Source organism: Ascaphus truei, chromosome 18 (assembly GCF_040206685.1).
Source record: "Ascaphus truei isolate aAscTru1 chromosome 18, aAscTru1.hap1, whole genome shotgun sequence".
Classification (NCBI taxonomy): domain Eukaryota; kingdom Metazoa; phylum Chordata; class Amphibia; order Anura; family Ascaphidae; genus Ascaphus; species Ascaphus truei.
This window is the reverse complement of record NC_134500.1, coordinates 37,325,194-37,345,822: the sequence shown is the minus strand read 5'-3', so window position 1 is coordinate 37,345,822 and position 20,629 is coordinate 37,325,194. Positions and strand designations below refer to the sequence as shown.

The 20,629-nt window shown below is 43.3% G+C and overlaps 1 protein-coding gene across 3 annotated transcripts in view; it reads right to left on the bottom strand.

Annotated features, from left to right (window-relative positions):
• Window positions 1-20,629, bottom strand: part of MAN2C1 (mannosidase alpha class 2C member 1) — a 113,902-nt gene that overhangs the window by 86,980 nt on the left and 6,293 nt on the right. For all 3 annotated transcript variants that reach the window (XM_075576120.1, XM_075576121.1, XM_075576122.1), the window contains 5 exons: window positions 15,846-15,916; window positions 12,556-12,733; window positions 11,450-11,639; window positions 9,906-10,012; window positions 2,829-2,939 (listed from right to left, as the gene is read on the bottom strand). In XM_075576120.1, the coding sequence (XP_075432235.1) occupies window positions 2,829-2,939; window positions 9,906-10,012; window positions 11,450-11,639; window positions 12,556-12,733; window positions 15,846-15,916 (657 nt within the window). The remainder of the gene's footprint in view (window positions 1-2,828; window positions 2,940-9,905; window positions 10,013-11,449; window positions 11,640-12,555; window positions 12,734-15,845; window positions 15,917-20,629) is intronic.

Below are 20,629 nucleotides of genomic sequence, written 5' to 3'. Positions count from 1 at the left end.
ACCTTACTGGATGTAATTGAAGGACAATACAGCTCCAGTGTTAATTGGAAAACTGATGTTTTATTAACTGTTAGTGTATATTGCATACAATATTAGCTTGTCCGGGATGGGAAGGGAGCGAAGATAGCAGGGATACACCATGAAAAATAAAAAATAAATGCATACAATAGTGTAATAAGTTCTTTTCAATCTGGATAAAACATGTATGTCTTGGCTCTATAGCAATGCCTACTTACAGCAGGTCAAAAGGTAAAAAGCATTGATCTACACAGCAGGTAGAAAGGTGTCAGGATCTTCAGGAACAACAGCCCAGGTTTACAGCATAAAAAATCAGCACCTCAGCTCAGACGTCAGTAGATGTGAGTGGATCAGAGACATGCAAAAGAAAGGCAGACCATAGTGTCGATCGTGCATAAAATTTATATAAACAAACAACAAATTTTAGGAATTGTACTCACATTGTGTACATAATCATAGTTCACATAAGGCTTTACTTGAGGCAAATGGAGTGCTGGTTCAGTGTGGAGCAGCATTGCTCCTGAGGAAGTTGTCTAGTACGACGAAACGCGTAGAGCCATTTTCATTGCTGCAGCTGCTCTTTCTACTGAAGGCTTCAGAGTTGCTGAGTTCCCCCACCGTTTGCCTCCAAGACCGGATGCCGTCACCCCAACAGCGGATGTGACGTCAGACGCCATCTCCCACCCGGTCTGTTGTGAGTCCAAGGAGAAGATCCCCGGTGAGCTGCTCCACACTGAACCAGCACTCCATTTGCCTCAAGTAAAGGCTTATGTGAACTATGATTATGTACACAATGTGAGTACAATTCCTAAAATTTGTTGTTTGTTTATATAAATTTTATGCACGATCGACACTATGGTCTGCCTTTCTTTTGCATGTCTCTGATCCACTCACATCTACTGACGTCTGAGCCGAGGTGCTGATTTTTTATGCTGTAAACCTGGGCTGTTGTTCCTGAAGATCCTGACACCTTTCTACCTGCTGTGTAGATAAATGCTTTTTACCTTTTGACCTGCTGTAAGTAGGCATTGCTATAGAGCCAAGACATACATGTTTTATCCAGATTGAAAAGAACTTATTACACTATTGTATGCATTTATTTTTTATTTTTCATGGTGTATCCCTGCTATCTTCGCTCCCTTCCCATCCCGGACAAGCTACTATTGAAAGGAATCTGTACACATTCCTGGAAGGTTGAGAATTTGATCAGTGATCACCTTGACACATTTTATTTTGAATTTTAATTTTGTGCACTATTTTATCACAGATTGGGTGTGGTTAGCGCCGGTAACAAATCACTTTAAGTTCACTTATTGCATACAATATGTCAGGGGTGAGCAAACTTTATGCCGAGCCCCCCTTTTCATCCATGAAATTTCTCGCCCCCCCCCCCTGCCTGATGTAATTAAAATCCCATGACGTCAGCGCACGTGAGCTGGTTCAGCCAATGAGGGCGAACCAGCTTAGTGACGCGTCCGCCACGCGTCTACAATCTCCTGCAGCCAAGTTCACAAATTGCTTGGACTGCAGACGTGCGCGCAGGCAGTATACTAGTATTGGATCACTGTTTATTTTATTGTTTGCTAGTATCTGGTAATATGTTTTTTTCTGGTGCACAAAGGCAATCCATTTGAGGGGGCATTCATCCACCTCTTTGCTACATCCCTTCCCTCTCCGCCCCCCCCCCTTTTTTCCCCCTCCATTTTTTCCTTCTCCCATTTGCTTTCCCCAGTGTCATCCACTCCTACCTACCAGTTTTATGTAATATTTCTTCCCGTTTTAAATGTTGCCCAGGGATCAGGGACCCCCATAACCAAACTCAAGGGGGGTACTGATGAATCTCCCCTGCTAATCAATACTCCCAAGTGAACCCCCTGACCCAAAGAATAACCCTCAGCCCACCAAAACTCATCCTCCTCCCAATCCCCTCAATTCTGCCATCTCTGCCCGACCTTCATCCCTCCGTTTAGCCATTGTGTCTCTCCCTCTAGCAAGTGTCACTCTCTCACCTCCCCCCAGTGTCTCTCTCACCTCCCCCCAGTGTCTCTCTCACCTCCCCCCAGTGTCTCTCTCACACCTCCCCCCACTTTCTCTCACAAATCCCCAGTGTCTCTCTCACACCTCCCCCCAGTGTCTCTCTCACCTTCCCCCAGTGTCTCTCACCTTCCCCCCCAGTCTCTCTCACCTTCCCCCAGTTTCTCTCTCCCCCTCCCCCAATGTCTCTCCCCCCCCAATATGTCTCCCACCTCTCCATGTCTCGCTTTCTCTCCCCCTACCCCCAATATGTCTCAAACCTCTCCATGTCTCTCTCTCCGTCCCCCCCAATGTCTACCACTTCTCCATTTCTCTCTTTCTATCACCCCCCTCTCCATGTCCCTCGTTTCACACACACGACACACAGTCACACACACAGTCACACACACGGCATTCAGCAAGTCAAAGTCTGTGCAGCACAGCGTCACCTAATGGCTGCAGGAGAACTTGCAGCTACAGACGGCTTTTCTCTCTGCTTCTCTGCAAAATCGCCCCCGCTGCCTGCGCCCCCCCACCCCCTAAGCGCGCCCCCCTGTTTGCGCACCTCTGCAATATGTAATAGACAACATTAAAATAAAATACAGGTGTAGCGGGCTTCAATGTTCCTTTTGGCGAGATATGGTGGAATAGGTTGTGATATTCTGCACAAGGTTGCCTCTGATATTTTGCATTTGAAGGGAGTATGTTGTGTTTTCTGGGGGAACAGTGAAGCCTGCTATATCTGTATGAATGACAAAGTGCAGTACATAAGGTAATGAGAGAACGTGTTTAATTACCATTTCCACCCAAGTACCACCGACAGGTAGGAACTGCCCAAGTTTGACGTAGTTCTTAATTTGCGAATACAGCCCAGGATACCAACATTTTACCCAATCCAGCTGCTGAGCCTGTTGAGTGGAGAGAAAACTTAGAGGTCTACTCATCAACTTTTTCAGTTAGCAAAACGTGGGTAAAATTAGAGCAAATAGCCCCACGTGATTATTTTATTTGATAACTCCTGTGCTGTTTGTTTGAATCAGAGAATTGTAGCAGATTTGCAGCAGAGATACTTTGCTAAACATCCCCATTCTATCATTCAGCGGGTAAAAGTAAATATACAGAACTCACATCAACAAAACCAAAACCGCAGATGATACTGCAAACTATTTGATTGGATGCTCACCTGCCTTCGCTATTCTAACCATGACAGGGGATATGAATCAAGTGTCCCAGACTGAAGCAATGCTCTAAAAACAGGTGGAAATTGCATCATTTTACCTCTGCGTCAATGTATCAATGTGATTTGCAAAAACATTTCCTCCAAGTTGCTCCACTTGTGCCATGAGCGTTTGAGGGTGCTAGGTCTCGTAGCTGAACTTGGGATCAATCTTTACTAAAAAAAAAAAAAAAAAAAAAAAAAGTCTCCCTCGTTTGTAGCACGAGGGGTCATGTGTAAAGAGTCTCATAATGCACAATGCATTGACACAATTTGCCGATTGACTAGTACTGCACCGACACACTTTATTCGAGCAAATACCCAGTATGTACCTGGCAGATACCTGGAATGCGCCGCTCCTCACCTCTGACAAGCCCCGTTGCGTTTGCCTTCCCAGCCACGGTTCATGCCTGGCTGACGGGCGGCTGATCTTTTAAATGATAATGATTAGGATTTAATAGGCTGCAATGCTTCGCGTGTCTACCAGATGGCATAAATTCATGAATTGTAATGCAGTATATATATATATATATATATATATATATATATATATATATATACACTGTGCAGTATTGCAGCCAGCGGGAATAAAATGCTTCAATCCCTGCCTGGAAAATAACCCAATGCACTCGGGCAGAAAACAGTCACAAACCTCAATACACCCGGGTATACCCGAATTCGTGGGACTAGCCGAGCTCGAATAAAGTGTGTCGCCAGTGTATTGAGTCCTCTGACATTGTCAGTTTGCAGTACAAAGGAGCGGGTCATTGAATTCCAGGTCAACGCTTTATCAGACTTCTTTGGGGCTGTATATCCAATTCCAGGAACCCCAGTCCATCTTGTGGATCTCTGTTATAGCTAATACCAGGTCTCTGACAATGCACAATTACCAGATATCTATGAGAAGGGCATACCTTGTTCAAATGAGCTACAGTGGAAACTGGAGGCATATAGAGTATTGAGGGCAGTGGGTTTGTTAAATATGGTGGAAAGGAGGGTCCCTATTTTAAATATTTTAACGTGCAGAAAATGTATTCTGTGTCAACTAAACCAGTATTGAAAGAGAATGGAGGGTATTCACCATGTCAATTACCGAATTTCTAGTACCTCGCCAAATACAAAAATATATATCTATATAAATGTGCAGAAAATATGACACTTTTAGAAATATAGTGGTCAAAGAAATATGTTGTCTCAAACTTGTGCACGAATGCATCGGTAGACATACTGGAACCCAACTTGAAATATATTTTGGCTAGTTACGTATTGCCAAAAGACATTTGAAACAGGGAGCCCAATGTAACTGGGATCATTAATGATTAAATTCCATGTGGGTGCAGGTTTCTTCCACTTGTTCTCTAGAGGGGTCAGATGAAATAAATAAATAAGGCGCAGACAGACCACAAGCTCATTGCAGATGTATTTTCAGATACAGTACATTCAGACTTACAAATCACTATACTGTATTTCAACATTTTGCACACATTTATTACATCTGTAGCATAAATATTTACATGACCTTAACTTACAAGCGAGTTTCAGTGTGAAACATTGCACATACCTGCCTAAGCAACTAATATGAAATTAGCAGGAGCACAGAGTCTAAGTGAAACATCAAGGCCCCTTCGCCTCATTTGTGAGCCACTGGGAAGGTCAGGTAGAAATGTCAATTTAAGCAAAAGTAAGGAGGTATCTTTAAGCTTTCTATAAAAAAAACAATATATTGAGCTAGGAGATGAAGTTGTGATTTTCTAGCCAACTTGATAAGGTGTCTGGGAGTATTAGTTGTGGACGCATGTATCTTGGGTCAAGTATACAACATTTATCTAAAGGGGTAGTCTTGTTTAAAAAAAAAAAGTATTAGTTGTGGACGTATGTATCTTGGGTCAAGTATACAACATTTATCTAAAGGGGTAGTCTTGTTTAAAAAAAAAAAAAAGTAGTGTGTAAGACGGAAAAAGAAACTTATCCATAAAGTAACACAGACACACACACACACACACACACACACACACACACACACACACACAAAAAAAAAAACTGAAATGAAGCCCAGCTAGCTACCCCTAAATCTATGCAACTTGGCCACCTTTGTAAGGCTTAGTTTGGCAAAATGTACTTTACATATCTGGGGAAGAACAGGGAATGTGTACATGTATTTCCATGTCTGTAAGAATGTATTTCAAAGTCTGTATTTGTTATGTGTTAGCACTGTGATGTGATTTGGGAGTCAGCCCTGTAAAGTGTTAATTGGATCATGTGTTCATTTGTATGGAGGGGACTCTGATTTAATCAGGGATGGGTTCTTAGCACGCCCTCTGGCTCTTGTGGCACTAACTTAATCTGTGCTCTGATTGTCCAGCAGCTCCCTCTCATACAAGGGATAGCAACAAATGGCTAAATAAGGGGTGCTGCTGATCAGAAAATAAGAGCTACCTTCAGAGAGACACTCTGGGAAGGAGTGTGGAGATCTACCCTCAGAGAACTAGCTGAGAGACAGAGACATTCTGTGAAGGAGTTTGATCTTTTACAGTGACCAGCTGGAGAGATATCTCAGAGGGGCTGCTGTGTGATCAGAACTCTGAGATCCTGGACGAGAAGCGGACAGGACAAGCCTTCTTGAAGCAGGCCCCTGCACCTAGCGAGGCTAGTCTACTCCCCAGGCCCCCAGATGGTATTGTATCGTGTTTTGTACATCTTTGTTTGTCTGCTGGTGTGCCAGAAAAAAAACCATTTTATTCAATAACTTTGTCCTGTCTGGTGCTAGTGATCCCGGTGTAAAAGTACTGGTCTCCTGTGACATACATATATACACATAAATGAGTACTTTACAGGAACAAATCCTCCCTAAGCCTGCTGGTCAGAAAGCGTATCGCACAGCAGATGCCAATGCCAATAATCGACTATGGAGACATAGTATATGGCTCGGCACCTCAAACCCACCTTAGCAAACTTGACACCCTCTACAATTCAATTTGTCATTTCGTTCTCCAATGCAACTACAACACACATCACTGCGAAATGCTCAAATAACTAGATTGGTCATCACTCGAGTCTAGGCGCAAAGTTCACCTTTCCTGTCTTGCCTTCAAATACTTTCTGGGTAAGCTACCCAGCTACCTGAACAAGCTCCTCACCCCTACCACATGCAGCACCTATCACCTGAGATCTGACTCCAAAAGACTGTTCATGGTCCCAAGGCTCAACAAAGTATCCGGCCGTTCCTCTTACCGTGCGCCACAAAACTGGAACAACCTACCCTCACATCCACCACCAGTTCTTTCAAAACTAAGGCTGTCTCACATTTTAATCTGGTCTGTAACTGTTACATAAGCCTTCTCTAACTGTGCATGCAATGTATTGTATATAATGTATACCCTGTTCATTTATGTAACTGTATTTGTAACCATGTATTATTTGTCATATTAACTATGCCCAGGACATACTTGAAAACGAGAGGTAACTCTCAATGTATTACTTCCTGGTAAAACATTTTATAAATAAATAGATACTTCAGTATTAGGTGATACCTTTTTTATTTGGACTAACAATTTAATGTCATAGGACTCCTCTCTTCCTCAGGTCAGCAATACTGATTAACAAAGGAATTTATGGCTAAAACAGAGGTTAGGAACGCAGGAAAAAAAAAACAGATGTGGATAAGCTAGGGTGAGAAAGGGATGTCTGTAGACATTGGAAGGGTAATAAAACAGTGACAAGGAACAGCATGGAGGGGGAAGGGGATGCTGTGGGGGGGGGGGAGGGGGGAAGAGGGGTGCGTGGGAAAAGGTGTGGGTAAGAACATTGGCAGAGAACCAGGTAGGATAATTACAAACAATTTTGATAGGGTGTGAGAAACCCCATATCCGCATTCAGTCTTCTTGTTTTGGTGTCCAAGAGTCTTATCATTCTGAGTTCAAATGCTTTCCGTTCTTGGGTGCGTTTAAACATTCCATTGAGTATTTTGATTTTTAAATCATTTATGGAATGATCTGGTTGTGAGAAATGATGTCCCACAGGTGAGCAGTATCTTCGTTCTTCATGGTGTTGTATAGTGTCTGCGCATATTCATTCTGCCTTTAAGGTTTTGGCTGGTTTCCCCCATGTAGCAACCTTGTTCACATTTTTTACATTGAATCATATATATACTACATTTCTGGATGTGCAGCCGTTTGATCCTTTAACATGGAGTGTTCCATGTTTGTGACTGGCTGTGGGATCTTGGCATATATGTTTGCAGAGTTTGCAACGTGTGTTGTTGCACGGTTTTGTGCCATTATCAGTATCTGTAAGTTCGTTATGAAGTTTTATATATACATAAGAATTTAGCACACACCAAGATGGCGGCAAATACAAACAGCCACACATGTATAGCCAAACCCCGAAAAAAACGTCAGTAGTACAGTAGTACCAAAGAGTTTGTGATTTAAAAAAAAAAAAAAAATGCTCAAATGTGTTATCAGTAGGAAATGTGCATATGATATGTCAGAGTGTTCCCTATAGGTACACTGGGGTAGTGTCCTAAATCATCTGTAAACATTGTGTCAATAAATATAAATTAAATAATTAATAGTCAAGTGTCCGTCATTGATCAATTTGATTAATGTTGCAAGTCAGCTATCACCGACCTAAAATAAGGCCGATTTATCCAACTACCCTCCCCATTGTATTTACAGTGAAACCTTAGTCTCCGATTGACTGTGCACCCCAAAACTGGAACAACCTACCGGAGCCTCTCACATCCAACACCAGTTTAAGTTCTTTCAAAACTAAGGCTGTCTCACATTTTAATCTGGTCTGTAACTGTTACATAAGCCTATAATATACATCTTCTCTAACTGTGCATGCAATGTATTGTATATAATGTATACCCTGTTCATTTATGTAACTGTATTTGTAACCATGTATTATTTGTCATATTAACTATGCCCTGGACATACTTGAAAACGAGAAGTAATTCTCAATGTATTACTTCCTGGTAAAACATTTTATAAATAAATCATAGCATTGTATCTCGTATTTTCTCGGTTCATTCATCAACCATTTCTAAAAAAAAAATTAAATGACTATCGGCCCTTTCCTCCTCTGCTGGGAGGTTTTCCATGTTACCAATACTTTCAGTGAAAGAATACTCCTTATTTCCTGAGCATACTGTCCCTTCCTCTGGTTTTTAAGTGTGTACAAGAAGGAAGGAGCACAGCCATCTGCATCTACGGTGCAAAAATTAATATGGGCAACTCCAAATGAAATAAAAAAATATGTGTTACTTTATTAAATCAGCTTGGCAATGGGGTTGGACAATGCACCAACGCGTTTCATCCCGCAGGACTCTCAAGGTGTTTGGTTTCTCAACCTTGAGAAAGTCCTGCGGGATGAACCGCGTTGGTACGTTGTCCTAACCCATTGCCAAGCTGATTTAATAAAGTAACACATTTTTATTTCATTTGGAGTTGCCCATATTCATTTTTGCACCGTAGATGCAGATGGCTGTGCTCCTTCTTCTACACATCCTGATCTACTCCTGAGGACTGCACACTGAGGAATTCTAAATATCTGGAAAACACAGTCGGGTAAAGGGCAGCAGCCCTTCTGTTATTACCTTTCTAGTGCTGGATTGTTTATTTACTACACCCCATGGGTTAGTGATGTCTCACTAGGGACTATCGTATGTAGTAGCTGTGTGGGCACCACTAGGTCCCCACCTCGCCCTGGGGTGATCATTTCTGTTATAACACAGTTGTTCTGGATATTGGATTCATTCTGAATGGACTTATGCTTTTTGTGAGCTTACTCTGTGATGCACCAATTTACCACATAATCTCTGGTTTTAAAGCATAACATTCTATTCTGGGGTTTCTTTTCATCTAAAAAAAATGTTTACAGTATGCAACTTACTCATATTTGAGATCTCTGTAACACTCTGCGGAATGACTCTCTCCCTCAGCTTGTTGGGAGTATGTTTTATGTAGACCTGCCATATGTTGGTACACTGCAGCTCTCATAGCATCTCAATTTGTAAGTCCATATACCGTAGGTCAGGGGTGCGCAAACATTTGGTGCTGAGCCCCCTGCCTGCTCTCTCCCAGTGCTCGACCCCACCCCCTTATCTTTGTGCCGGCGTCAAATGACGTTGTGGGGTCATGTGATATCACATGATCCCACGGCATCATCTGGAGACGCATTGCCATGGAGACGCATTGCCATGGAGACGCATTGCCATGGAGACGCATTGCCCGAAGCCGGCTGAATCAAGGTAAGTGAGTTACAAAGGACTCGCGGTCTCCTGGTATTTAACTGCCATGGGGAAGAGCGCAGGGCCTCTGTAACCGCCGCGCCCCCCAGTTTGCGCACTCCTGCCGCAGGTCATGAGAGAAGCGCACTATTTTCCTGGAAATGATTCATTGGTGGGAGATGTTTATATGTTGTAGCACACTAACAAATGACTATTCTGTCCACAAATGCATCACCTGGCAAAGAATTTAATAAAACCCACACAAGCTTTGAGAAATGTAGGAACCATCATTGAAAGTAGGAAAATATTGTCTCGGATAATTTTTAGTAGGACTGGGACTTAAGTGAAAGATGGTTACTGGCCCATACAACAGAAAGCGAGACCAGTAGAAGAAATAACGAGTACACTAGCGATGAACTAACATACCTGGGAACATGTAAAGGTAAAGTCCGGATTCTTCTCCATCATTTGTACGGCGGTTACCCAGCTGCGAGCGCACTTTCTAATGGTTTCTTCATAGGGCCACAGCCAAGCTGCAAGAGGATTGCAAATATCGCTCATTGTCATGTATAGAATTACATTAGCAAGCAACGTTTGGATATTAATATTTGCAGTTTTACAGTGCTGACAATGTACGCAAAGCTGAACAAAATATGTTGCAGCCCAACGGGCCACACGTGGTTTTACTACATAAGAAACCTTACAGGCCAGCAACATGAACGGGACATAAGTGTCTGAAAGATTTTAAGAAAATGCAACAAATCTGACTACATTTGTTACATTTAATGTTATTAAAAGTGAAGCATGTAAAAGTACAAATGATCGGCACTACAAATGTACAGTAGTGTGTGATATTGTACCCCCGAATAACACAACATACCCCATTATAATATACGAACAGACAAAGTCCAGTTATCGGTGCAACAGGCACAGTATACAGGTCGAGAATGTCAATCAAATATCTTCTTAAAATCTTTTAGTGGGAGCAGTTCATAATATTCATTGGAGCATAATGATATGAATCTGTGCATATTGCTCATATGTTAAGAGTATGTAAAGTATTGTATTAATTATCCTTAGCTCATATAATTATAGTCGCCTCTGCCTTAGGCTTAAATCATAAGTGGGATTTATGGAGTACTGGGGAAGCACAACAATCATAAGATAATGTGCACCTTTTCACCACCACACTTGGATAAGACTACTTAGAGCATATAGGTTATAACAATACTATCTAGCACAGCATAACTCCAAAGGTAACTCACTGTTGGTTGAGACAGAAGCTCCATAAGGCATACATCCAATTTTGATTGAAAATAGAAGCACCACTAAGCGTGCATCCGACTGAATGGTAAATAGCAGGGAGGGTAACCTCATAAGAGGAATAGGTGGAGCACCGCAGGTAGGATAAAGCAGCAGGACAGACAGCATACAAAGTATGAAACAATCCAGTTTATTAGGTGGTGACTAAGAGAGACATCCATAAAAATAGGACAACCAGGTCACTAACGCGTTTCGGGCAAAGCCCTTTGTCAAAAAGTATCTCTTTGACAAAGGACTTTGCACGGAACGCGTCAGAGTAACCTGGTTGTCCTATTTTTGTGGATGTCTTAGTCACCACCTAATAAACTGGATTTTTTCATACTTTGTATGCCGTCTGTCCTGCTGCATTATCCTACCTGCAGTGCTCCACCTATTTCTCTTATGAGGTTACCCTCCCTGCTATACCCCATTACAACACAAAGTCAGTGTTTTCAGAAGATTAAATGGCAATGGTGTAGAATATCACAGCATGCAGTATCGCACACAGGGAACAATGAAACCGGCTACATCTGTACATTCACAGTCTCATAACAGACTTGCAATTACTGCAATATATGCACAAGATGAAGCGTGAAAGACAGGACTGAAAAACAAAACACAAAAGAGAAGTCTCTGGGTTTTCTAACATGGGCATGAAAACGCCTTACCAGTGTCAATGTGGCAGTGTCCCATGGCATGAATGATATGTTGGCTGTCGCCATTCTTCTGGCTAAAGAAGGTGGAAGACACACTGCGGGCAGCAGAAAATGTGCTAGGGTCAGTCACATCACATAAATTGACCATCTGATTGGCAACGTACAGTGCCTGAAAGCTTCTTTGGTTTTCCTCACCGAGCAACTGGAAAGAGCAGCAAAGAAGAGTATAGGCTGAAAGGTGATGAGATGAACCGAGGAAGATTCACGTGTAGATGTAACCAAGAAAAGCACAGTCTAGCCAGCACATTTGATACACATCATTAAAAAAACGCCAAGACAATCATCTGCTCCTATATTACACACTGGTGTCTTTGGATGATTTCTGAAGGTGTTATATACTGTAATATGTAGAATTATGAGATACATAAAATAATGGGGTGTACAATATTAGTGTGTGTGTTACTGTCATTTTTTCTTCAGATTTCCTGTACTAGAAAAACAGCCAGGTCCGAGTCTGCAAAAACATACGTAAAGAGATCTGGACGTCACACAGAATGTTAGTGGGTGGCATAGGTGATGTATGATGCCCACACAAGGCTGTGGCCTTGTGGACTCGGATGTTGCACGCTTGGTGTGAACCCTGGGCTGCTTTACCGTCTGATCTCACAAACACCTTCAACAAAACTCTGGAACAGGTTATTGGAGAAGATAACTAGCTTTATGGCAGACACAAGCAAAACATCCTATTATTTTGGGAGCCGAAGATTCCTTCCTGACACGTTTGGGTTTCCTCTAAACCTTGGGCTAACTGCATGTCCTGCACTTACCTCCCCATACCACCACTGCTTGTGATACAAGAGAACAGTTATTTCAGCATAGCAGACAAGAGATTCTCCTCCTCCACCGTCACCTTGAACAAGTTGTTGTTCATTTGATAATGCAATAAGTAACCCCCCCCACCAACACACACTTTTTCTTATCTTCTCTATCCTACTGCTTGCAATTTGAACATTTTAATAAATAGTTGAAAATGAAAATTATATTTAGCTGTGGCTTTCACAGTGCTGGCGTCCTGGCCCCGATATGACACAAGTTGCCCGATTGTGAGTGTTTCTTACCTTGGCCATATCGTAGATCACTTCAAAGTCAAGCAGCAGCTCATGAACATCTCGCTGGAAAATGGCAAGCTCAGCCCTTTGCAGAGAGAACTTTTTGTGAGGGTCAGCAGGTGCTATCATACTGCCCCGGCCAGCACCGAAGAGCCCATTGCAGGCCATCTCAATGTACAGGGTCATGCTACAAGAGACAGAAAGGTTAACATTCTGCAAATAAGATGTATACAATCAAAATAGTGCTTTTATTCACAGGAAGAAAACTGAAGGAAAATCCGTTATTTCCTTCCCCTGGCTTCAGAACCAAAAGGAACCTATTCTCAACAAAGAAAACTGAAGCCTTGTGACTGCACATAATCTGCACCGTTTGCAGCAAACTTCCCCGGAGAAGTTTTCACGCCCTGCCACTGTTATCTTCGATTTTTGATGAACTTTTCAGGCCTGGTTGACGAACGAAATGAAACGTAACGCACGCCAGGTTTCAAATCCTTTGTCTCAATTTATTACTCATAGGGTAATGGACTTTTATACAGAAAAAAAGAAAATATTGGTTAGAGGCGTAACATAGGCGTATCCTAGGTGTGTCTTGGGCGTAGCTTTGATTAAAGGCGTGATTTAGGGGCAGGACATATTAGTGGCGTGACTTTTGGGACGTGTCTTTTACAATACAAGCAATGTCTGACTACATAGCTTATTCATTGTCTGTTATCAAAAGAGACCTTGAGTCTTTAGCAACTATATTACACTATTTTGCTTCTTGCAGAGAACCATTCTATTATATTCTAACTAAAACATCAGGAAATTGACAACACAAAAGTATCTTGGCAATATCCTTAGCAGGAAGAAAAGAAATGTAATTTAGCAGAAACTGTGTGCATTTAGGAATTATATTTCAGCAAAAGGCTGACTACAGAATCTTAACTAGTTATGACCAGACAAAATGGAAGCTTAACATGAGTGCAGATTCTGGCCTGACATATTGGTCCTAACAATCCCCTCCTTTTTGTTCTCTAAAAGAACAAATACCCTTACTAGGTACACTTCTCTATGACTATGGCCTTATGGAGACCAATAGTATCATAGACTCTGTTCATGGCCACATATGAATTATTAGTTGCATACATGGCGTGAGATGAAACTGAAGGTTTCCTTGAGACAAATGAAAGCATTGCACACTTAGCACAGTGAAAAATAACAAAAATTGCTGCGATTATACTAATCACTACAATAAAACCATAGAGAAGATTTGTTTACCTCAATACTACTCATAAAAATGCAATCCATACACATAAAAACTATGTGTAGCCAGGTCACCTGTGGCTACTCTTCTGCCCTTGTCCTGGCAGTAAGCCCTGGTACAATCAGGCTGCCCAGTAGTCGATATGGGGTTTTCCCCCTCCTTGGTGCTGCACTTGAGTGACAGCGGGAGGTGGTGACATCAGGCCTGAGCAAATCCAATCATGGGACAGACCTGGTGCTCTCCTCCTGGCTGTACTTAAGGGCATCTCCGCCCCAAATTCAGTAGTGCCTCTACCCCCTTGAGGCAGGTCACAAAACCAAGAGTCTGAATATTGGGCCTTCTCTGGTGCGTGTGGACCATACCTCTGCTAGAGGGGCAGGGAAGAGCTGGGACTGTTGCGGGTGCCCTTGGCCTTTAGTGAAGGTCCAGGGACCATCCTTCAGTGGGTAGCCGAGAGACTTTTGGGCAGGACTTGCTGTGTACTGTGCTGCCCTGAGAGAGACAATAAACCGTTCCTATTATAATACCTCCACCTGGGGGTGTGATCTTACTGGGGGGGGGAAGAGAGGTAACCGGTTCTACCATAGGAGATCACCTCCATTCATCTTGGAGCCTGCGGTCGATGGAGGTGCTGCACTGCTAGAGAACAATGTGGGAAATGTACCCCAGAAACATGATCCTGTGTCCCCAATACCATCGGCGGACGACTCAGCCCTCCTGTTACCAGCTGGGATCATGCACCACACGTTTAGTAATGGCCACATCTCCCACAGGGTGGGGGAAAGACCGTTACATATGAAATAAAATAAATGTGTGTATTTGCTGCACAAGACAACACAAACTGAAGTGCACAGCACTTACACAGAATGCAGCTTTTTGTATTCTGTGTAAAAGTTACAGGATATTTTCATCTTCTATATATGATAGGAGAGGTTGTGGGCGTTTTTATTTCAACAGAAGCCAATATAAGCGCCCCACATTCACAGTAGGACAAAAGGCTGCAATCCCACGGGCGAAATCAGCGACGCCTCTTCACATAGGAAAAAAAAGTGTGATGTCAAAGTGACCGCCACGCCAGCAGTCGGATGTCAAAGTGACCGCCATGCCAGCAGTCAGATGTCAAAGTGACCGCCACGATAGATAGATATTAGGCCCACTTGACCGAATTTGAACCACTCCAGATACATTGCTTATACAATTCTGCAAGGCAGCATATATAGACTTACTGTATCCATCACTCCATGCTTTTCATTCCACAATAAAATGATTACCTGAAGTATATATTGTACATACAGAATCACAGACCAAGAATAACCATTAAATCCTTCTGGAATAGCATTTTATTAGGACTAGTGAGATTTTGGATATTTTCATACATATATTTTTTCTCCATTGTGTGCTGATAAATATAATATTTTAAATATAATTTAAGCTGCTCAGTTTCAAACGCTTCTTTTTCGTTGACTAGGATTATTTTTTCCTTTTTATTTTTCCCATTTGAAAAAGCCTCTCCAATTTCCCCTAACGGGATATATTGTGATGTACTCATCATAGACCTGTCCCCTTTAAGAAGATCATTTAATAAATATACTTTCATTCTCTAGATATTTTCTTAGATAATGTGTTATTTAATGTGCAGCCCATATAATAAAGCCTTCATTTTTGACCTTCGTGAAAATCATTCAGCAATGATGCCTTCACTTATCAGGTGTGACCGTCTCTAGTATAAATATGGCGATGACAATTATCCACAAGAAAATGGCAGAAAGAATGACGTAGAGTGTTGCTTTTTCGAATCATCAGGGTACAGATGTAATAGGCTTTATTGTCACCCCAGAAAACACAACTTAAAGCGTGATAATGCAGAATATCACAGATTTTCCATAGCAAGCAATAGCGGTGTGGTTCAGAACAATGAAGCCTGTTGCGTCAGCACGTCACAGGGCAGGGATACGAAACCTTTGACTGGAATAGTAAAAGGTACGGGGCAGCGCGTATAAGAAGTTCATGCCACAAAATGCAGACTGGAATAGCTTTGCTGATGTAAGTCTCTTACCAGAGGGCATCCTGTTGTTTCAAGCTAGTGGTTAAGATGTAACTGGTCTTCTGCCCCTCCTTTGTTAAACCCTGTACACAAAACAAGTGTTCACTGTTAAGTATAAAAGTGTTTTTATTCCAAAATATGAACAGTAACTCCCAATATATGCTAATCTGGCAAAAGAGTATACGTTACTATTCACTATCCAATATTTAGCCTATATGCATCTTAATCAAATGTCCATCTAAACAAAAAAGGGAGGGATAAGGGAGTGATCGACTAAACCATACTAATTGTGTGGAATATGTAATAGTGGTGATTAATTCAATTGATAATGAAAAGTAGGTGCAACTGTGAACTGAAGTGAATCAGAAAAACTGGGGGGTACAGCAACCTGTACTCCAAAGGAAATTCACTTAAATGCACAATACCAATATTTAAAATGTAACCTTTAATATAAAGTCCTTAAAACATATATTACCAACAAAAAATAAATGTGACAACGTTTAAAAATAAATTAAATAAGATAACTCGTGCAAACAGGCAGTCTCATGTGTTTAAATGCCCCAGTATATCATTGAAACTGGAGAATAGGAGGCTGCTCGGGTGCAAACAACCGGAGTGAGCAACTAAGCCCACCACTTCACTGGTTAGCTTAATAGAGTAGTATATATCGTAGTGGCTATTAGTATCGTTTATTATAACTTAATATTGGCAGTATAACCTTTTGGTCCCTGAGGAAGCTCCGTAGTAGGAGGGAAACGCGCGTTGGACGCGTGTTGATGATGTCAGCCCCCTTCATGGGGCTATTTTAATACAGTACTTGTCAGCCGTTCACTAGATTAGCGAATATATATAAAAATTAGGGTAGTGGCGAGGCAAGGATTCCTGGAGTGGTTAAAGACCTGATCAGGAGGTTATACTGCCAATATTAAGTTACAATAAACGATACTAATAGCCACTACGATATATACTACTCTATTAAGCTAACCAGTGAAGTGGTGGGCTTAGTTGCTCACTCCGGTTGTTTGCACCCGAGCAGCCTCCTATTCTCCAGTTTCAATGATATACTGGGGCATTTAAACACATGAGACTGCCGGTTTGCACGAGTTATCTTATTTAATTTATTTTTAAACGTTGTCACATTTATGTTTTGTTGGTAATATATGTTTTAAGGACTTTATATTAAAGGTTAAATTTTAAATATAGGTAGTGTGCATTTAAGTGAATTTCCTTTGGAGTACAGGTCGCTGTACCCCCCAGTTTTTCCAAATGTCCATCTACCCTACTTTAAAATGCACATTAATGCAAACATTTAACAAGCCTTGGTATGGTTTGTTTTACAAATGTCTTTTCTATCATATTGCTGAAGATATCCGCTTTTATTTGTATGGCTGTGGCCACAGTGCGCGCGGGCGACACGGGGCCAGGAGGCGCGCGGGCGACACGGGGCCAGGAGGCGCGCGGGCGACACGGGGCCAGGAGGCGCGCGGGCGACACGGGGCCAGGAGGCGCGCGGGCGACACGGGGCCAGGAGGCGCGCGGGCGACACGGGGCCAGGAGGCGCGCGGGCGACACGGGGCCAGGAGGCGCGCGGGCGACACGGGGCCAGGAGGCGCGCGGGCGACACGGGGCCAGGAGGCGCGCGGGCGACACGGGGCCAGGAGGCGCGCGGGCGACACGGGGCCAGGAGGCGCGCGGGCGACACGGGGCCAGGAGGCGCGCGGGCGACACGGGGCCAGGAGGCGCGCGGGCGACACGGGGCCAGGAGGCGCGCGGGCGACACGGGGCCAGGAGACGCGCGGGCGACACGGGGCCAGGAGGCGCGCGGGCGACACGGGGCCAGGAGGCGCGCGGGCGACACGGGGCCAGGAGGCGCGCGGGCGACACGGGGCCAGGAGGCGCGCGGGCGACACGGGGCCAGGAGGCGCGCGGGCGACACGGGGCCAGGAGGCGCGCGGGCGACACGGGGCCAGCGGCCGTCGCGTGAAAAATCAATTTTTTTTGTTGGCTCAAAATCCGCACGTCGGATAGCGAGCAGCAAGGCCGGACTGGTGCACTTACATGCATTTGTTCGTGCTGCGTGCGCCGTCGCCTGCACTATGTCCAATGCCTATAGCTTCCTATGTGAATATAAATGGCTGACATTTACAGTTACATAGTAGATGAGGTTAAAAAAAATAAAAAAATAAAAAAAAGACGTACGGCCATCAAATTCAACTTATGTTACATTTAGACAACAGATACTTTATCCTATATCTATACTTACAGTATATTGATCCAGAAGAAGTCAAACAAATACCACAGTGAAACATCACCTAAAGCAGCAGTGCGCAAACTGGGGGGCGCACCTCCCAGGGGGGCGGGAGATTTGTCTGGGGGGGCACGGGCTGTTGCAGAGGTCCCGCACTCCTCCCCAAGGCATTTAAATTAAATGCCAGGGATCGCGTGAGGCCTCTGCAATAGTAATACTTACCGGGATTCGGACGCGTCTCCATGGCAACTCGGCAGGGTCATGTTACGTCTCCGGCGTCAAATGATGCCGCGGGTCACGTGACCCCGGAGCATCATTTGACGCAGCTGGCAGGAAGGAGAGGGGGTGCGAGATCGGGGGAGGCCAGGCAGGGGGGCGCAGCATCAAAAGTTTGCACTCCCCTGATCCAATGATATCTCATAAAGGGGAAAAATTAATTCCTTCCTGACTCCAAGAATTGGCAATCGGATTATTTCCTAGATCAACATCCTTCCCATGTATACTTATTTGGTATATCCCTGTATACCTTTCCTTTCTAAAAAAATGTCCAACCTTTTTAAAAGATATCTATTGTATCTGCCATCACAGTCTCCATGGGTAATGAATCACACATTTTAACTGCCCTTACTGTAAAGAACCCTTTCCTTTGTTGCTGGTGAAATTTCCTTTCCTCCAACCTTAAGGGATATCCCAGAGTCCTTTGTACTGCCCGTGGGATGAATAGTTCTTTTGAAAGCTCCTTGTATTGTCCCTGAATATATTTGTATATAGTTATCATATCCCCTCTTAGACGCCTCTTTTCTAATGTAAATAAATCTAATTTAGCTAGCCTCTCCTCATAAGTGTAAGGAATCCACTACTGGCTTTGACTATTGCCTTGCAGACCTGTGCAGTTGCAAGCTTCCTCTGGCAATCTATGGCACAGGTGCTGCCTCTCCGTCGTCTATCGGTCACCCCTCCGACACCGCGCCACCTGATGACGTCATGATGGAGACATCATAAAAGCAACCCGACGTACGTTTCGCGCCCCCTGGCGCTTTCTCAAGGTCCTGCATTACCTTGAGAAAGCGCCAGGGGGCGCGAAACGTACGTCAGGTTGCTTTTATGATGTCTCCATCATGACATCATCAGGTGGCGCGGTGTCGGAGGGGTGACCGATAGACGACGGAGAGATCAGGTTGTATACAATCCTCCCAGCAGGACTGCAAGCCTGCATTTGATACCATCTCAAAGCTTACATTAAGACCGGGTTACCCACAGCAAGCGCTGTTTGACGGAGCAAGCGGCTAAACAGCTGCGTGAGCCTGTATCCCTCGGCTCCACAACGGACACAAAACACACGCCTTGATAGGACACATGTCCACGAGTCAGACTGCAACACCACATGATAGTAGTTATTACACAATTGGTGTGCAGAAATTTGATACCCCAAAACAGGCTATGAATGTTGCTGTGCAGTGTGTTTATGAGCGGGAGCAAAATACTACAGGTCTGTTCCCCTGCTTCATGTGAGCAATAGGGAAGCTTTCACATCCCAGTGAGGGAGTTGTTATAGTATTTCTCGTATCTGATTTTACCACTGGTGCCTTAGGACTACCTATGTGATACCAGTACAATAATAATACACACACAGGAGGCACCTAGTGTATCACTCTCCGTCCCCACCTAACCCCTGATTAATTTTTAACCCATTAATTGGTATATGTCTTTGCATAAGTGTTTAATAAAATGTTTTAATATATATTTTTAAATGGTGTATGGGCTTCTCCCAAGGATTCAATTGTTCCTAACCATTTATCTGAAATAGCGAGTGCAAATAGGTTCTTTTTGGGCTACCCTTTATGTACCCTCCCCCCCTCCTTTATATGTATTCACTTATCCTGTATGCACCCTATTTTTCATACTACACACTACTGGTGGAGAGCGGCAATACCTCTTGTTGTATATTCCCAAATGCATAACCTTAGATTTATCTGTATTAAACCTCATCTGCCATTTACCTGCCCACGTTTCCAGTCTCTCCAAGACCTTCTGGAGAGAAATTACATCCTGCTCTGATTCTATTACCTTACAAAATTTAGTATCAGCAAAGATGGAGACTTTGCTTTCTATGCCAACCTCAAAGTCATTAATAAACAAGTTAAAAAGCAGGGGTCCCAGTACCGATCCCTGAGGTACTACACTCAAGACCTTAGCCCAACCTTAAAAAGTTCCATTTATGATAACCCTCTTGTCTGTCCTTCAAACAGTTTTCAATCTAGGTGCATATATTTTTACCGAGTCCAATTTGCTTTATTTTGTACACCAACCTCGTGTGGAACCGTATCAAAAGCCTTTGCAAAATCTAAGTAGACCACATCACTGCATTACCCTGGTCTAAATTCCTACTTACCTCCTCAAAGAAACAAAATGAGGTTAGTTTGGCATGATCTATCCTTCATAAATCCATGCTGACTATTACTAATAATTTTGTTTTCCATTAGGTATTCCTGAATATATCCCGTATTAAACCTTTAAGTAGTATCCCCACTACTGAAGTCAGGCTTAC